Source organism: Thunnus albacares, chromosome 24, assembly GCF_914725855.1.
Source record: "Thunnus albacares chromosome 24, fThuAlb1.1, whole genome shotgun sequence".
Classification (NCBI taxonomy): domain Eukaryota; kingdom Metazoa; phylum Chordata; class Actinopteri; order Scombriformes; family Scombridae; genus Thunnus; species Thunnus albacares.
This window is the reverse complement of record NC_058129.1, coordinates 14,003,015-14,019,216: the sequence shown is the minus strand read 5'-3', so window position 1 is coordinate 14,019,216 and position 16,202 is coordinate 14,003,015. Positions and strand designations below refer to the sequence as shown.

The following is a 16,202-nucleotide window of genomic DNA, read 5'->3' as shown; positions in this document are numbered from 1 at the left end:
GACGATGCAACACTGCCTCCCGGTGGACGGAAACTGTTACTGCAGTCTCATTTTTACATATATTATTTAGTAAATGTTCAATTTATTAAAAATGTAGAAACATTTAAAAATACAAGACGTTATAACATGTAAAATGAAGAAGAAATATTTAAGATTCTGTGCTATTTCTAGGTCAGCAATCACATTTAAGCAAATTTGTGGCGTTGACCAACTTAACTCCTTTGTACAAAAGGTCAGATTTCCTTGAGTTGCATCCCTTCGATTGAAGCATACATTCAGTTGACACTCAAATGGATTTGATCTACTCATCAGAGGCTTGTTCAAGTAACTCAACTTGCAGCCAGTGTTCATTTGTTATAAATATGGCTGTGCCTCAAGTTTCCATCATTGCTTACTAAGTAGCATTATAATAGTGGGAAAAATGGCATCAAAACTAAGTGAAAGTGTCAGAAGTCAAATTATTATTCTAAGTAAAGAAGGGCTAGACTAAATGTTTCTAAGGGGGCAGTGCATTGAACTCTAAAACACTTTGCAGAAACTGGATCAGTTGTTTCCAAAGCACGAACAGGCAGACTAAAAGGCCATCAGGAGATCAATACATCAAGATTAGTTCCCAGAGAGATAGAAAAGCAACTTCATCACAGATACAGAGTTTGCTGAATAAAGAACGCAAGACTCCAATCAGGAAAAGCACTGTCAAAAGAAGACTGTGTTGTAGTGGTCTCAGAGGACGAGTAGCGGTTACTAAACCATTTCTCAGGAGGGGAAACAAGGCCAAACGCTTGTGGTGAAATACCAGCATGTCACAGTGGATGACTGGAAAAAAGTCCTATTTACTGATGAATCCAAGTTTGAGATTTATGTTGGGAACAGAAGGGTGTATATACTGTACATATTGTATTTGTTTTCAAAGTAATGTTATATGTAAGAAGTTATGTTCTTGTCTGACAATGTTTATACTGTCTAACAGTATTTTTGGTGCTTGTAGATGCATGACACAATAATATAACAGTTTAACTAATGGTATAATTAATGTAGAGATTTGAATTTATAGTTTTATTATTTATTTTTATTTATTTGTTTATTTACTTATTTTTTTTTATCTTTTTTTTACTCTTTATTAAAATATATGGCTACATTTAAGATTTTTTAATAATTACATAATTCATAGGTAGATTAGAATTAATATTTTTTATTCTTTGAATTTATATTTTTTATGAATTGTTCATACATGAAATTAAAGAAATATATGATTTAAGTCACAATGTCAAAAACAACATTGTGAGCCAGTCTGTAATTATATTTCATGTCTTTGTAGCTTTTCCCTGAAACAAAAACCAGTAGCCAACCTCATCTCACCCAGCTGACTCCAGCAGATGATGCCAATGATTTAGCTCCCATCAAAGGCCGGACAAAATGATCCTCACCCTCCATGACTGCATGGAGGGCCACTGATAAAGACGATATATGGGCAGGAAGGAGCTCTAGGGCTTGATTTTGGCTCCAGAGCACCTTACCACATTAGAGCCAATCCCGAAGCCTGAGAACATTGGCCCTTTGTCCTCAGGCGGACTCATCACTCACACAAAAGTCTCTTCACCACACCGAGTCTCCTAGAAAAGCCCTTGGCTCTGCTGCTCCTGATGGAAACAGTCTTCGTCTCCTCGCTGTGGAGCAAGGTCCGCTTGATGGAAACTCTCTATCAAGAGCTGCGGGCATAACAATTTGTTTCAACATTGTCAGCAAAGGAGCAAAGATTTGCCAGAAGCCCACTACTGAAGAAGGACCTTCATGTTCTTTGTCCTTTACAACATCATCTGGTATAGACTGTAAAACACTGATTATGAAGCAATTCAGAGCCATCACAAGATGAACATTATACTCATCTATGGGGATGAGTTTTCAAAGTGTTTTCCTAGGGGGAAGAACAATAAAATATATAATGCACAGGCATTAAAAAAAACATGTTAAAAGAAGAAGGAATCAAAATGAAAAGAAAACAAGGAAATTTAAGCTGGGTAATTTAAAGTTCACAAACAATCATATAGCAGAGACACCTTAAGGGCCCCAAAAGCCCTTTTCGGTCATTTAATTCCAAATTAGTTTGTGAAAGTGTAATATCAACTGGATCCTGCATTATTACTGTATTTAATCTTTGTTGAGGGGCCCAATATCAAAATCTGGTTCTAACAATTTTATTATCTTAGTTCATGTTGTTCTCACATGGTGCTTTTTCCTAAATAAAGTTATGTTTCATCCAATAACCACAAGCTAACTGACATAGAGAAACACCAGCAGGGTTGGTTTCTGATTGTGCAAAATATAACAAAGCTACAATGATTGAAGCTCCTTAATCTGTATATTTCTTCAGTTTTCATGAAAAAAGTTAATCACTTCCAACACCTGCTACCAGCTTCTGTGTCATTACTTAGTTCTGACTGGTCAGGGCATAAATAAATTAACCTCCCACTCCCAAACAGAAATTGTTTAATAGGAACACAATGCCAGGCTGAATGAAGAAATATTATGATGACCTCTTTTTATGGTCAAATCAACAGAAGGTGACTTTAAATTCTAGATCCCAAGAAGTGTTTTTAATCTAACTTCTGGTGGTGGTTTTAAAACGTATTGAAAGCTGTGACCCTGATGGTCAGATTTACTATTTTAATTTCACAGAAACACAATATATCAGCTGTTGCTTCACATTCCTGCGTGTCACTGTTATGAATACTAGAGGGCACCACTGCTCTCATTTTTAACAAACCACAGAGCCCACTGAGCCTTAAGAGCCAACATGAGCCAGTCGTTCATTTATTGTAATAACATACAAAGCAAAATGATTCATTTCTAGCAGTGCAAGCACCTCCACTGGCTTTTTTTTTTTTTTGGAGCCTTCCAATACTACATCTATAAAAAACGTCCTTCCTGGAATGAAATAATCAGAGTACCGAGGGATTTTTACAACCATTACTCAAGCCAGTTCTTTTTTATTTCGCCTGTTCTTGCAGAGGTGCAATGCATTAAACACAGGTCTGATGCTTGTTAACTTTCCCACAGCCACAGATTAATTTCCCCTTTACACCGCTGTAACTTTGGGGTTTTTTAATTGTGTTTACTTTTCCTTATTGGCCCTACTTAGTGGATTGAAGATTTGTGTTACTGCACTGGAGTGGATTGGAGGGAAAATAAAGTCTGGTGCAAATAGCTTGTATCAGGTTGACTGCAGAGTCATCAGATTTAGGATACTTGTTGAAGCTAAACACACTCACCAAGCTATTCATATCCAATCTAATATGTTTAATGGAATTGGTAATTTAATAGAATTTCCTTCTAATTTAGTTACTTTATTAGTGGCAAAATTAAGGCTCTACATGTGATTCATGAATAATTACGAATGGAACTAAATAAGATGAGATGCTTTTGTGCGGACTGGCTCTGATTCATTACAATGTGCAGTATCTATATGGCCGGACTCGGGGTAATTGAATCTCTAGAGGCTTTTGATCTTGCTGTTCTGTTAGTCCTGCAATCAGCACCTGAAACAATTCCCGCCCACACCAGAACAGATAATTTCCCCTTCATTTCCGATACACGTAGCCTGCACGGTAAACAAAGTAGATGAGTTGAGGTCCCTCATCAACTGAAGTATTTCCACTGCCAGAGCTCTAATACGACTGTGTTTGTGCACACGTCATTAGAACAAGGCAGAGGTGGGCCTTATTATTTTTAATAATCTCCTGTTTTTGCTGCTTCTTAACCCTGGGAGATCTGTGGTCGGCACTTCCCCTCTGTGATTATCTGTCCTGACTCCTTCCACCTCCTCCACCTCCTCCTCCTCCTCCTCTTCCTCTTTGTTGAGGCTTAATGATGTGCTGTCATACAGGCGCGCCCTAACACTGCAGGATGCCTTTGCTACTAATAGACCCAGAGTTTAAGCAGCAACACACACACAAACTGAGGTTAAACGTCATCATTAAACAACACTAAAGTCATCTGATGTCACTGTGTTAATGTCTCACAAGCTGAACATTTGCTGCATTTTAAACTTTTCACGTCTCATTATTGTAATTGTACCGTGGACTGCAGGATTCATCCAGTGGGAGCTGCTCTATTGTGTCTCTAACAATGCACCGCAGCATTATTAGGCACATAATTGAAAACGGTTACTTGGAAACACTATTATGGCACTTACAAGTCAATCATCCGTTCCCGGGGACACTCGTCACAGCCACAACTGGACTGTCAAGCTCTTTCCCTCTCTTTAAAAATGCAAGAGATAACTGTAGATGCAATAGTCAGCCAGATAAGAAGGGGGCTGGGTGAATGTTTTTGCTGGGAGCTTAAATAGTTCGACCTGAGAATACATGGTGGAGACCCCTGCACATTTCTGATATCTCATCTTTGCTGAATTACCTGAATTTTACTGGAATCAAACGTAGATTCCACAAGACAAAAACAGCCAGTGCAAAATGGGTTTCATACAGATTGATTATGTCTAATCTGCATTCTCTCCTCATTTTATCAGTTTCATTGCATTGAAAACGCTTGATTTGGGGTAACAAAGCTGGACAATATGGCAAGAAAGATATCTGAAAAAAACTGTAATGATGTATGTGTCTACTCATTTGAAACCCAGAGGAGGCAAAATGCATAAAATAATCAATAGATGAGTAACTGAGTGATGGTAGCACAATAGCATGGAGATAATTCAATAAATTTCAGGGTTCCACGCTGTCCTTAGCCTGGCTGTGTGAAGGTTAAACACACACAGAGAGCATTTAGACCTGAATAACCTCCCAGAGACCACCGGCAGTGGTGGATATCATTTCCCAGAGAGTCAAATAAAGTCACCCCCGTCCACCCAAACCCTGAAAAGTTCATGCATGAGGTGAATTCTGATATTTAGCTGTAAAGTTTGGAAAAAATGTCACAATTTCTTCCTTTTGCTCAGTCAAATAATGATTAAAACACTGTTCTACCAATGAAAACGTGTTTTTTTCTTGGTTTTATTATAACATTACAAAATTCCATATTCTGTCAGTTCACTTTCTCGGCTTTCACTCTGCTCTCCTTTAATACCTTTATGTGCGGCATTGTAATACAGTGAGAAAATGCCTGCATTGTTATTGTCTACAGCACATTCAATACATATAAAGGTAATATACATACTGAAAAAAAGCAATCCAGTGCAAGCAGTAAATCAAACATCATGGAAACAATGAGAGAGAGAAATGTAAATTTCACAAAATGCTCATTTCGACATGGAAATAAGATCAATACTGTAAGTCAAATTTTATGTCATAAGTGCTGATTAGAAAATACAGTATTTGGTCTACAGCATTGGCTACATGCAACACTAGCTATGATTTTGGCATATGTTTAATTCTCTTATGTTCTGAGGAAAACTAATGGGAAATATGGCTGATATCACCCTGAAGCAACTCTCAAGTGAGAATTTATTTGTGCTTATAGCTTTTTCTCATACTCCGCTATATCTATGTAACACTATTTTATAAATTCACTGGATTAGGTGTTTCCAAGTTTAGCTCTAAAACGGTTCAAGATCTCATTTCACAAAGACACAATATTAATATTTAATATATCCAATCATCTGCTTGTATAACTTCATCAGTTTTAAGATTGAGGATGAATAAGCGATAACACAAATAGGCTTTCCAAAACCGTTTCAGCATCTTTGTATTCCCTGTAGTAAAATGTCAATCAATACTGTTTGGCAGTGGAAAATATGCATAAATTAATATGATAATATGCTGCAAGAGACCTCGGAAACCTTCAAATTCAGTTCTTATTTGCCTGAATCAAAGTGCCCTCTTCATCATAACATATGAAGAATATATGTGTAGTGAGGGGTCATAAGAAAATGTGTGTATTCTAAGCAACAACAGCAACAGCATCAACAAGAAATAAAACAACAGCTCAGTTTCAAACCATAAATTCAACAAAACCCACAAAATAAGAAATTTTCCACTATAACTTCTACCAGTACCTTTTACAGCATTTAATAACCAGAAAATAACTTCAGTGCAGGTTCCTCACAAAACGCTCCACTTCACAAAAAGCAAAGACATTGAGAAATGCCTTGGTTGTAGACTGGATGGTCCTTTTCTGGCAACAGGAGCAATAGACGATTCACAAAGCTTAGTACTCTTCCAGCTTCCAGTTTTCTCCAGTGTCATTCTCAGTGGTTACAGTGTTATATCGATCAGATTAACAGTTTTTCATGATGCTGAGAGGTTACAAAGCCAGCGAGGTGTCCAAATCTGCTCCTTCAGTACAGCAGTGATAGCAGGTCTGGGCTCCAGGATGAGCCTAGGGTGAAAATAGACAGGATATGTGTTCATTCAGCCTTAAAGGAAATGCATACCAACCATTTTTGAGCATTTTTGTCTGTATTTGAACACTAGTGGCACCAAATATGCACTGAAATAAGCCTGAAATTGCAAGTTTTTGTTCTCCTCTAAGCTACATGGTCCAAAAGTATATGCACACCAAAGTAAAGCATGTGGACACCCAAATGAGGCTAAAGCAGGCAGTCAGTTAGCTTAGCTTAGTGACTGGAAACAGGAGGATAAAGCTAGCCTGGCTCAGTCCGAAGATAACAAATCCACTTACTCAAACCTGTGTCCTCAAAATGATATTTATATATTACTAAATTGTTTTCCCAGCTCTCCATTGCCAGTCTTTGTGCTAAGCTAAGCTAAGCTAACAAGCTGTTGGCTGTAGCCTTATATTTAGTGGAAAAGAGGGGTATTGTTTGTGTTTATTTTAACTCTTTTAGTTCGGTTTGTTTGATAGAAGTGGGAACAAATGCCAGTTGACTTCCAAAAGCATCAAAAAATGCATTGAAATGCCTAAAAGTGCATGTTTTTGAAAAGAGTGGAGATCTAGTCATCAGACTCTGTGGAATTACTCCGTTAATTGGGGCCTGGAGTGGCCTGGTGTTTGTTAGGAGAGTAGACATTAAAATAGAAAACAATTAACTTAACTAGACCCCCAACCACTCATCTCGTTGGCCCCAAACTGTGGTCTGGATTGATGTTTATATGCAGCTACTTCTTTGTGAGTAGGTCACCAGAGAAAATAAATTACAGCAAAAAGTGCAAACAAGTTTGTCATGTTCAGCTGAAGGACAATCCCTTTTCTGCTGCCAAACTCTCTAACCTTGCAACGTCGCAAAAATATTGCTTTTCTGTCCTAATTTAGCTCTAACTGGGAAACATGAACTTGATGAACCAAAGACAAGAGGAACAAAGTGACTTTCCTCTATGGTTTTGGATTAAAGAAAACAAACTGTACAGAGCAGATGCGGTGGGACCATCTACGTCAGGGGGAGGAGCGTCAGCAGCGGTAGGAAGAGGGTCAGGAAGAAAAGGAGAAGCCGGTTCGTCTGAGGGCCGGACGTCGCCGCCGAAGGGACGGGGCGCTTCCTCTTGGGCCCATTGCAGAGCGGGGTGTTGCAGCAGGAGATGCAGACCGAGTTCAGCCTCCCTGTGCAGAACTGCTGGTAGCCAGAGGAGGCGATGAGGCAAGCCCCGGAGGACGCGCAAGACTTCCGATAATGTATTCCTGCAAAGAAAAAAGAAAGAAAAACATTGTACATTATATTATTATATTAAATCATATGCATCCAGACAGAGAAAGTAAGGTTATTGGTCAGTTATTCAACTTTGACATGTTGCAAAATATAACAACAGACTGAAAGAACTAGTGATTCATTCTCCCTTTGCTGTAATTAGATTGCTTAGATTGAAGATGTAACGTACTGTATAAGAGCCTTGTGTTTTGCAATGCTGCAGCATTTTATTGCACTACAGGGCTACAGAGCTATTGACTTCCTGTCTGGTCTTATTAAGTGATGTTTGTCAGTATGGTATATGTTGTTACAATTTGTATGCTTGTATGAAGAACAAAAAACTCATATTCTGTAGTGCTGTAACTTTTTATTGCACTCCAGAGCCACTGACTCCCTTATCAAGTGATGTTTCTCCATCTGGTGTATATATTGGTGTTATTTGTTTCTATGGTATGTTATGGCAGGTATTTTATCATTTATGTGGCATTTGTAGAGTGTTATTTATCTTGTGTTTTTCTGCAAATGGAATTTCCCCTTACAGGACAAGAGAAAGTTTTGATTAAATCAAATTCAGATAAATCAAATCTCTGCCAGCAGGACGTTTCACAATCTGGGAATGCTTTTTATTGATGAAGTAGAGGAAATATGTACAGCTGAGTATTTTTCCCCATCATATTATTTGTATTTGTGGCACATGTTTCTACAGAAATTATCAGCACTCTGCTTCTTTTTTTGTATGTCAATGTAAAACATAAAATAAACACCTGTAACGCTATTGTAGACGCTCTGAATTTAAAAACTTCCAATTTGAAGAGTCTGTCTGACCACCAGGCCACCTACTGTTTGATATCCTTCACAACACAAGTGTACAGGTGTACAAATCACCTTGCAAAACAGCATGCTTGGCCTCAAGCTGTTTTTTTTTTGCACCAGAATCACATGTAAATGCCTGAATTTCCTGAATACAAATTTATCTTGGCCTTGCTGGAAGTTCTGGACCCTCTGAACAGAGCTCTTTTGGGGCCTTGAAACAATAAATGCTGTTAATCCCTCGTATTTTCAAGGCCCAGCTCTTGATTCCACGAATCAGTCAGACTCCCGCCCAATTGACCGTCTGCTAAGCCCCGTCCCCCTTATACTTACTGTAGTACACCTGTAGCTTCCAGCTCTCATGCAGACATGTAGTTTGCAATGATAACGATAATGATTTTCCACTCAAACCGTTAAGTTATTTCAAATGTGATTTTCAAACAACAGCTCCTTGATTTCTCGATTCTACCTGGAAGTAGTCAGCATCCTTCTATGGTGAAGAACTTCAAGAGCTCTGCTGATAACATATTGCTACGATCATGCCAGTTATTATTACTATATATATAGTATTACCAGTTTTAGCTATTAAGTTAATCAAATTATTAGCATTACTTGCATTCTTCCCAAACGATCAGTGAATAAGATAGTTCTATTACTTTGTTGGTCTGTTATCTGACTTATCAACATTTAAATGTAACTATGTAATATAACATATATTTTACTGACAATATAAGTTGGAATAATTAGCTTGTTACACAGTAAAAAGCTTATGCCATGGAAAACTGGCCTGTGACGTGTAATACTGTAACTAATGTTGCATTGAACTTATGATATGATATATTGTTATAAACACATATAAACAACAAATACCACATTCTGACCAGTCAGCAAGACAGTAGCATGTAGTAAGAGTACTAGTAGTAGTGGAGCAGTAGTAAGACAGTAACTCTAGCAGCTGATCCAAGTGCTGTGCGGGGGATTATCTAATATAAATAGCACTTGATGTTTGTCAAACTGCTGTAAAAGGAAGTTTCATCTCTGTCAATCCTTCACGCTGCATGTTATATTCTAAAACTGCACATAAATTTGCTAAAATGGAGGCACAATGTGATCACAAGCAGCACGTGTCAATATACACATCATGACATATCGGAGTACTTCCTTGCTACTGAAATGCATAATGTCAATTGATTTAATTAGAGCTGGATGTGCACCACTTCAACATGTTGAGAAATCCAAAGCTTGACAGACTTGCCGTGCTGAGTTACGGTTGCTAAGCTCTGACTGGACCATCGCTTTTCAGAGAAAAGACAATTTGGCTCCCTACATGATGATCCATTTTATTTTCTGTAGGGCGGCGCAAACCTAATCTAATGTTGTGTCAGTGGCAGCTGAAGGAAAGTCTCTCCTCTTTGATCCATGAGTAGAATAAAGTGGTTCAGAGATAGTGTTGTCTGGGTTTTTAGAGCGACACAACAACAGCAACACAACACTCAGATGAGACGCCTCATGGAAATGAGCATGAAAATAAAAAGGCCTTACATTTGTTTATGATGCGTAGGTTTTACACTGCAGGGAAAAACTGATGTGTTACAGTCTGATCATCTGTCTGCAAGCGTGATTCCAGTAACAGTGGACAATAGTGAGTTCTTTGAAGCCGAGCAAATGGGAGCAAAATAACAGATAACAATGTCTATTACACTGAAATCACAGAAGACTGTTTTGACCAACCCAGCTTCCTCTGCAGGGTCGGTAAGTCAGACATACGAGGATTAAAAAGTATTCTGAAGAAAGAAAAGGAGATAGTTTGGTTTCCTTGGTGAGTTTTCTGTCTTTTTTACTATGAAGAGAGAAACCTCACAACTTACTGATAGGCTGCTCTTGCGAAACTTTGAAATAAATGCCACAATTACAGCAAAATAACTTTTGAAAAAATGATATTTTTTTTCGACCTGCTGTTTTTCCAGACAAACTTGCTTATGACATCTATTTAATGCTAATTGTTTGCCCTGTTGTACATCACGAAAATTGCGGGTGCTTAGCGACTTAATAATGCTGCCTCCACTCATTCAAATGGCAAAGAAATAAAACGTAATGCTCAGAGGTCAAGTACGTTTCTGATTGCGGCGATGTGTTCAGCTCGTCTCCGGTTTCCAGATGGTCACCTCTCCTCTACAGAAAAATAGCAACTCTAACTTTGCACTTGTATAAATTTGGCTGGCTGAGCCTGTGCTTTTGTGGCCAAATACCGCTGCCAAGACTACATAATCCTCCAAATTTCTTCCCAAAATGTCCTGTTCATTGCTTTCTTATCAGGGTTCTTGGTAATCTTTGTTTTTTTCTGAGATGGCAAGCAGGTCTTTATAGCCATCAACAGGCATCTTTGCAGCCAAGAAATAAACGTTATTTATATGTATACTCTTAGATTGGCAAATATCAGGGGGCACGCGCACATTCACGCATTTATGCAGGTGCTATGTGACAAAAAATACACATAAGAACAAAGGACTACCCACACACTACTCAGTTGTTCCTAAATCTTCTTTAATTCCACATGGGTATCACAATGTTTCAACCACTATAGGTCTTCTTCAGCTCCTCTTAGACTGCAAATCATAAGATTCTCCATGCATTTTATCACTTAAATTGCACAACTCAAAAAAATTCAAAGACAGACACAGTTTTTTTGGATGTTTTGGGGCATTTCATCGACTTTTTTGTGGAAACATGGCACCCATTTTGAAATATCTGTACCAGTCTGTTCATCTTTATCATTAATTACTCAGCAACACAGTGTACTTAATTTCCTATCTCAAATTATGACAGCAAACCTTCTGTGCATGTGTTCTTTTTTTCTTATTTTTACTTTATTCCTTATGCTGCATTGACATGGATTCAGGCAGACGGTAGACAGCAGAAGGACAACCCCTTCTGTACAGCTTGGAAAAAACAAACAGTCCAATGGAACAGCAGGACCCGGCCAGCGGCTCCCACACAAAAACATCAAAGCAAATATCCAAACAGGCGTTATTTCAATAAACTGACCTCATATTGGGAATTTAAATAGTTAATAAAGTGACATAGTTGCCTGCCATATGTTAGCTTTCCTTGTTTCTATGTAACATCTGGTTGTAAATCCCATTATGGAGGATGGCAAAAGTTTAAACATTTTAACTTCTGATGGCTATGCTGTCTACCATCCTGCTCTCGTCCACTACAACGATATCTGGTTTGCCATCTAATGTCTGTCTGAATCCATGTGAATGCAGCATTATGTCCTTCCTCTGGATTTGTGGAATGTGAAAACTACAGGAAAGCTTTCTTACCCTGTAAAGAACTTTCATCTACACGTTATCTATGAAATGTGTGTTATACAAATAAACCTAAACTTGAACTACAATTTGCACTCATATCTGGATTTGCAAGACTAACTAGCGATTCAGGCTACATTCGTATCATTAAAGCTTTTACATTTGCTAGACATCATCTGGTTGGGAAGACTTTCTACTGAGAACTGCCACCAGAAATGATGTTTTACATTTCCAGCTGCAGCAACACTGCTGTGTAATAAATTGATGGGTGGTTACCATGACAGCTACCATGACTCAACAATTTAAAGAAATGAGAGCCAGTTACAAAATATTGATGGAAACCCCAAGAAAGATCTGAATACTGCAATGAATGTCTGGCTTCTGCTGTGTCTCATAATTCACCAACCATGTGTGTATTGATTGATGTGTTTACATGCCAATGGAAAAATCCACATTGCAAGCAAACTTACCATCAGGTTTGACCAGCACCTCCTTCTGGCACATGTCCTGTACATTGACAGTGCAGTTGACGATGTACTCCGGAGTGGAGCAGTCATTGTGCTTCATCTCCTCGCACTGGTAGCACTGGATCTGAAGGGCATCTCCTGTCCAGTGGAGGAGGAACAAAAAGAATGTTTAACAGATAGATAATCAATCCTTCCATCAAACTATGGTCAGGAAAGAAACTAGGTGGTCCTCTTATTTTTAATTAAAACTTAATTTAATGTCATTTGAGGGTAAATACATCTATCACTAAAGCTTCCATTTCCTTGCTTTCCATTGCACAAGTTTCTTGTCTACATACAATAGTTTCTTGTTTCTCTGTCGTCCTTTCATGACAGGATACATCATTCGTCTTTTCTTGACTGCAGAGCACATTATCGACATTTGTTAACAATATCCTCATTCCGCAAGGTTTTGAAAATACAAGCTCAAAGTCAAGCAGCACAGGCTTTATAGATTTTGCTTTTGTGAGAGCGCCTTTGATGGTGCCAAAGCTCCAAACAAGCCTAATGGCGCTTCGTGAGAGTGCGACGTCATCCTCTCTGTCTTCTGCCACAGTGTTGTGACAATACGCCCACTACAGCAGAAGGGCAGTGCTGAGGTTTTGTGACTTTATCTGTAAGGTAGTCTAATCTTTTGGTGCTTTCAGCCTTGCTTTCATTTGCCTTTTAGTGGCTGTCCCATGTGTCAACAGAGAGGTTATAGATTCATACGGTGAGGTGAGAACAAGCCATAAAAGCACACATCAGCAAAGCAAAGTGGTCCCTTTAAATTTCCTTTTAACCCATGGGTTTTATAGGTAATAAAGCTCCATTTACAATGCAAACAGGCAGCAAGGATGACTTGACGTGCGTATTCTCATCCCCTGAGGTAGTAAAAATGTGAACGTCAGACTGCTACCACGTCGTCTCGTAAAGATAACATACAGCACTTTGCCCAGCTTTTGCAAATTTCATCTGATGCTTTTAAAGCCGCCAGAATGAGGTTTTCTTTTACCCCAAAATCCTGAGTGTCTATACTGAACATACGTCCTGCAGAAAGGGGAGGACATCAAGCTATCAGACTTACAGTAAAATGCAGATAGTCAGGTCTAGAGCTGACATTATGCTACCAATGCTGGTTAAAAGTGACATCTGGGTGCTATTTTTGCAGATAATATACTGTGCAATACCCATGTGAACTGCACAGTACCATGGGGAACGATGAAGTCTATATTTCACTGAGCCTATTATCACAAAAGTAATTTTTTTTCCATAACTAAGTGTTGATTGACACCCTGGATTGTTTAATCTAAAACACCTGCCAGGTTTAATTAACATTTCTAAAAGACATCATCACCATCATCATGACACCATCACATACATGGAGGTCTATAATCACAAACTGTGAGTCCTTCACACAAACACGCCTGCCTTTTCCTTCTTAAATGTCCCACACAGGCCATCCGTTCCCGCTGACAGATATTACTGGTGTAATTATTGAAATGGCACCAATCATTAATCTCAACTCCGACAGCGCCATCAAACGCAGACTCAACTGATAAAGGTCCACATATAAAATCACAACCTCCAGCCTAATTACTTTAAACCAAGCAAATGCCTCAAGCCTCCATCCATCACCTGGAAGGAGATTGTGAAAACAGGGAACTTTCTCTCTCTCTGTTTTTTTTTTTTTTTTTTTTTTGAAGCGTACCTGAAGGCAAAATCCAGCTCCAGAGTTCAGCTTATCAGTTTTAGAAAATTGCTCTGAATTTTATTTGTTTGTTCCACAACAGAAAACAGAAGCGGATAAGAAAAATAAACCTTTACACCTTCTGCATCCAGGTGTGTAAAATGACTGCAAAACCAATATATTCTAATATCAATGCCGTTCACTACAATCACTGTAGGGAATACAAAATAAGGAAATAATATTATATAAATATAAGCTCAAAGGGATAACAAATAGCTATAGATACATGAATTAAGTTTCCCCATAATAATACTTCAACAAAATAACCTTCTGTGCGTGACCACCAGCTACTTTGAAAGGAGCAAAATGGCACAAGATGGTAACATCTTCACCCTCTTGTACTGGCAAGAATAAAATCCCCCATTCAAAGAAAACACATGCACTAGAGAAATGGAAACAACCAGCTCAGAGGCTCAGCTGATAATCATTTTTTAAACACTTTAAGGTTCTTATTGGCTTGATTATGTGCCACTATCTTTCTCCCTCTGTGCCAAAAATGCGCAGAGGAGTCCAGCAGAGCACTGCTCTCTCAGCACGCAAAAAGCAGCACCAAAAACGCAACATGATTGTCAAATACTGCCAAATACTCTTTCCATGTTCTTTAAGTTTTTCCATAAGTGTATGAGGTTGATAAAGAGCATGTCCCCGTGAGAGGAAAAGATGGGTTGCAGTGTAGGATCTGAAAGTCTGAGCTATTTGGCACGGACCTCGCATACGCAGACAGACAATAACAGCTTATCTGATATAACAACGTCAAAATAAGCTTGTAAACATTTTGACACAATATATCCTGAGATTAAATGTTATAAAATGTCTAAATGAGTGTAGATGCAAATTAATATTGTTTGTATTGCTGACATTTGCTCTCTGTTGCGCACAAATGTTGTTAGAAAGCACATATAAATACAATAAAAGCGAATTTAGTTTTGTGTTGCATGCACATAGGGACCTGCGCTCCAAACTGTGCCCTCACTCATCACTGACTGAAACGGGGCTGCAGTGTCTCCAAGTTGGACCTACCTGCGTCGAGAAGGACTCCAAATAAAGTCGCAAAAACCAGAAGACGCATTCTCTCCCAAATGACTTTCGGTGGGGAAACATCAGACCAAATGAACTTGTTCAGACGGAGGCATTGAGGACGAATCGCCTCGGAAGAAGCCCAGACACGGATCCGCTCATCCTCTCGGCTGGCTGAGGTGAGAACAGAGCTCCGCAAAGTGAAGAAGGGTCTCCTCTCCAGCGCAACTGGAGACAAATCCGGAGCGCAGAAATCATAAAGCGCACCACGTGACGGGCGCGCACAGTTGGCATTTTCATATCTCAGTCAGTGTGTCTTCATGCCTTCATGAGAGAGAAATGGCAATAATAGCCTCTGTGGGGGATTAAAACTCGCTTTGCTTCACATTTAGTGAGTTTATTTATTGTGATATTTCTGTAATGTTACTGTTGCGAGAGGTAAGAAAAGTTAAATGAATTCATATTTACAGGAGATCATTTCTCCTCCTTTTAATATCCTTTTATTTTTTCTTATAAAATTTACATATCAGGACTTCAGTGAGTCCGTGCGCAAAAGGCTTAGTGTTCATTGTTTCATGATACTTTTTGGTACACTTATAAATGATATTGATATAATACTTCAATCAATCATATAGAGACACCTTTTTATCACCTTTTATTGACAGTTTTCTTGTAGATTAGTGTTCTTTAAGAATATTTCGGTGTATTTTTGGGCTTACAGCCTATATAACGACCTTGGCTGTGGTTTAGTTTAGTTTTTTTTAAAGCTATCTACTATATTTCCCTGCTACTGCAAATTATTTGATTTGAGGATTATACTCCTACTGTATAGTAGCCTATATCAAGGATAATTAGTGGTGAGTTCAGTGACGTTTGTGATATTTTTCCAACCTCTTCTCTAGCCTGCATGATGAAGTTTGTGATAAATACATGTGCATGTAAACTGCAGCCAATTATATGATTGATGGTTACTTCTTCAGTTGTATAGGTAATATTATTTGTCCTTTACGTCATCCTAAAAAGATACCGAAATTAAACCAATTAGCGAAATGTTGCCTTTAAACTTGACTGTTGCAGTTTGAATGTGTTTTGAGATCAATACAACATATTGAGGCAACATATAGAAACATAGAGAGTGAGAGATAGAAATCGTCCAAGGGTGGATAAACTAACTGCGTTCATGTATACGCACATAATAACCCATCAAGGGACTAATGGTTATAAATACCTCCGCA

General features: G+C 38.5%; 1 protein-coding gene across 1 annotated transcript; it reads right to left on the bottom strand.

The window, feature by feature from the left end:
• Positions 1 to 4,990: 4,990 nt before the first annotated feature.
• LOC122976509 (ly6/PLAUR domain-containing protein 1-like) lies at positions 4,991 to 15,184 on the bottom strand. Its single transcript, XM_044345024.1, has 4 exons — positions 14,971 to 15,184; positions 12,186 to 12,320; positions 7,318 to 7,587; positions 4,991 to 6,330 (listed from the first exon to the last, which is right to left on the bottom strand). Exons 1-3 carry the CDS (start codon positions 15,017 to 15,019, stop codon positions 7,340 to 7,342), a joined length of 432 nt encoding a protein of 143 aa, XP_044200959.1. The 5' UTR covers positions 15,020 to 15,184; the 3' UTR covers positions 4,991 to 6,330; positions 7,318 to 7,339.
• Between the last annotated feature and the right edge of the window lie 1,018 nt (positions 15,185 to 16,202).

What these genes read in the sequence shown, in the direction of transcription:
- LOC122976509 (XM_044345024.1), bottom strand. Translation starts at nt 15,019, where the DNA reads ATGCGTCTTCTGGTTTTTGCGACTTTATTTGGAGTCCTTCTCGACGCA. An exon ending in TGGAGTCCTTCTCGACGCAG is followed by an intron (nt 12,321 to 14,970) that starts GTAGGTCCAACT and finishes TCCACTGGACAG; the next exon opens with GAGATGCCCTTCAGATCCAG. An exon ending in GGTGCTGGTCAAACCTGATG is followed by an intron (nt 7,588 to 12,185) that starts GTAAGTTTGCTT and finishes TTTTCTTTGCAG; the next exon opens with GAATACATTATCGGAAGTCT.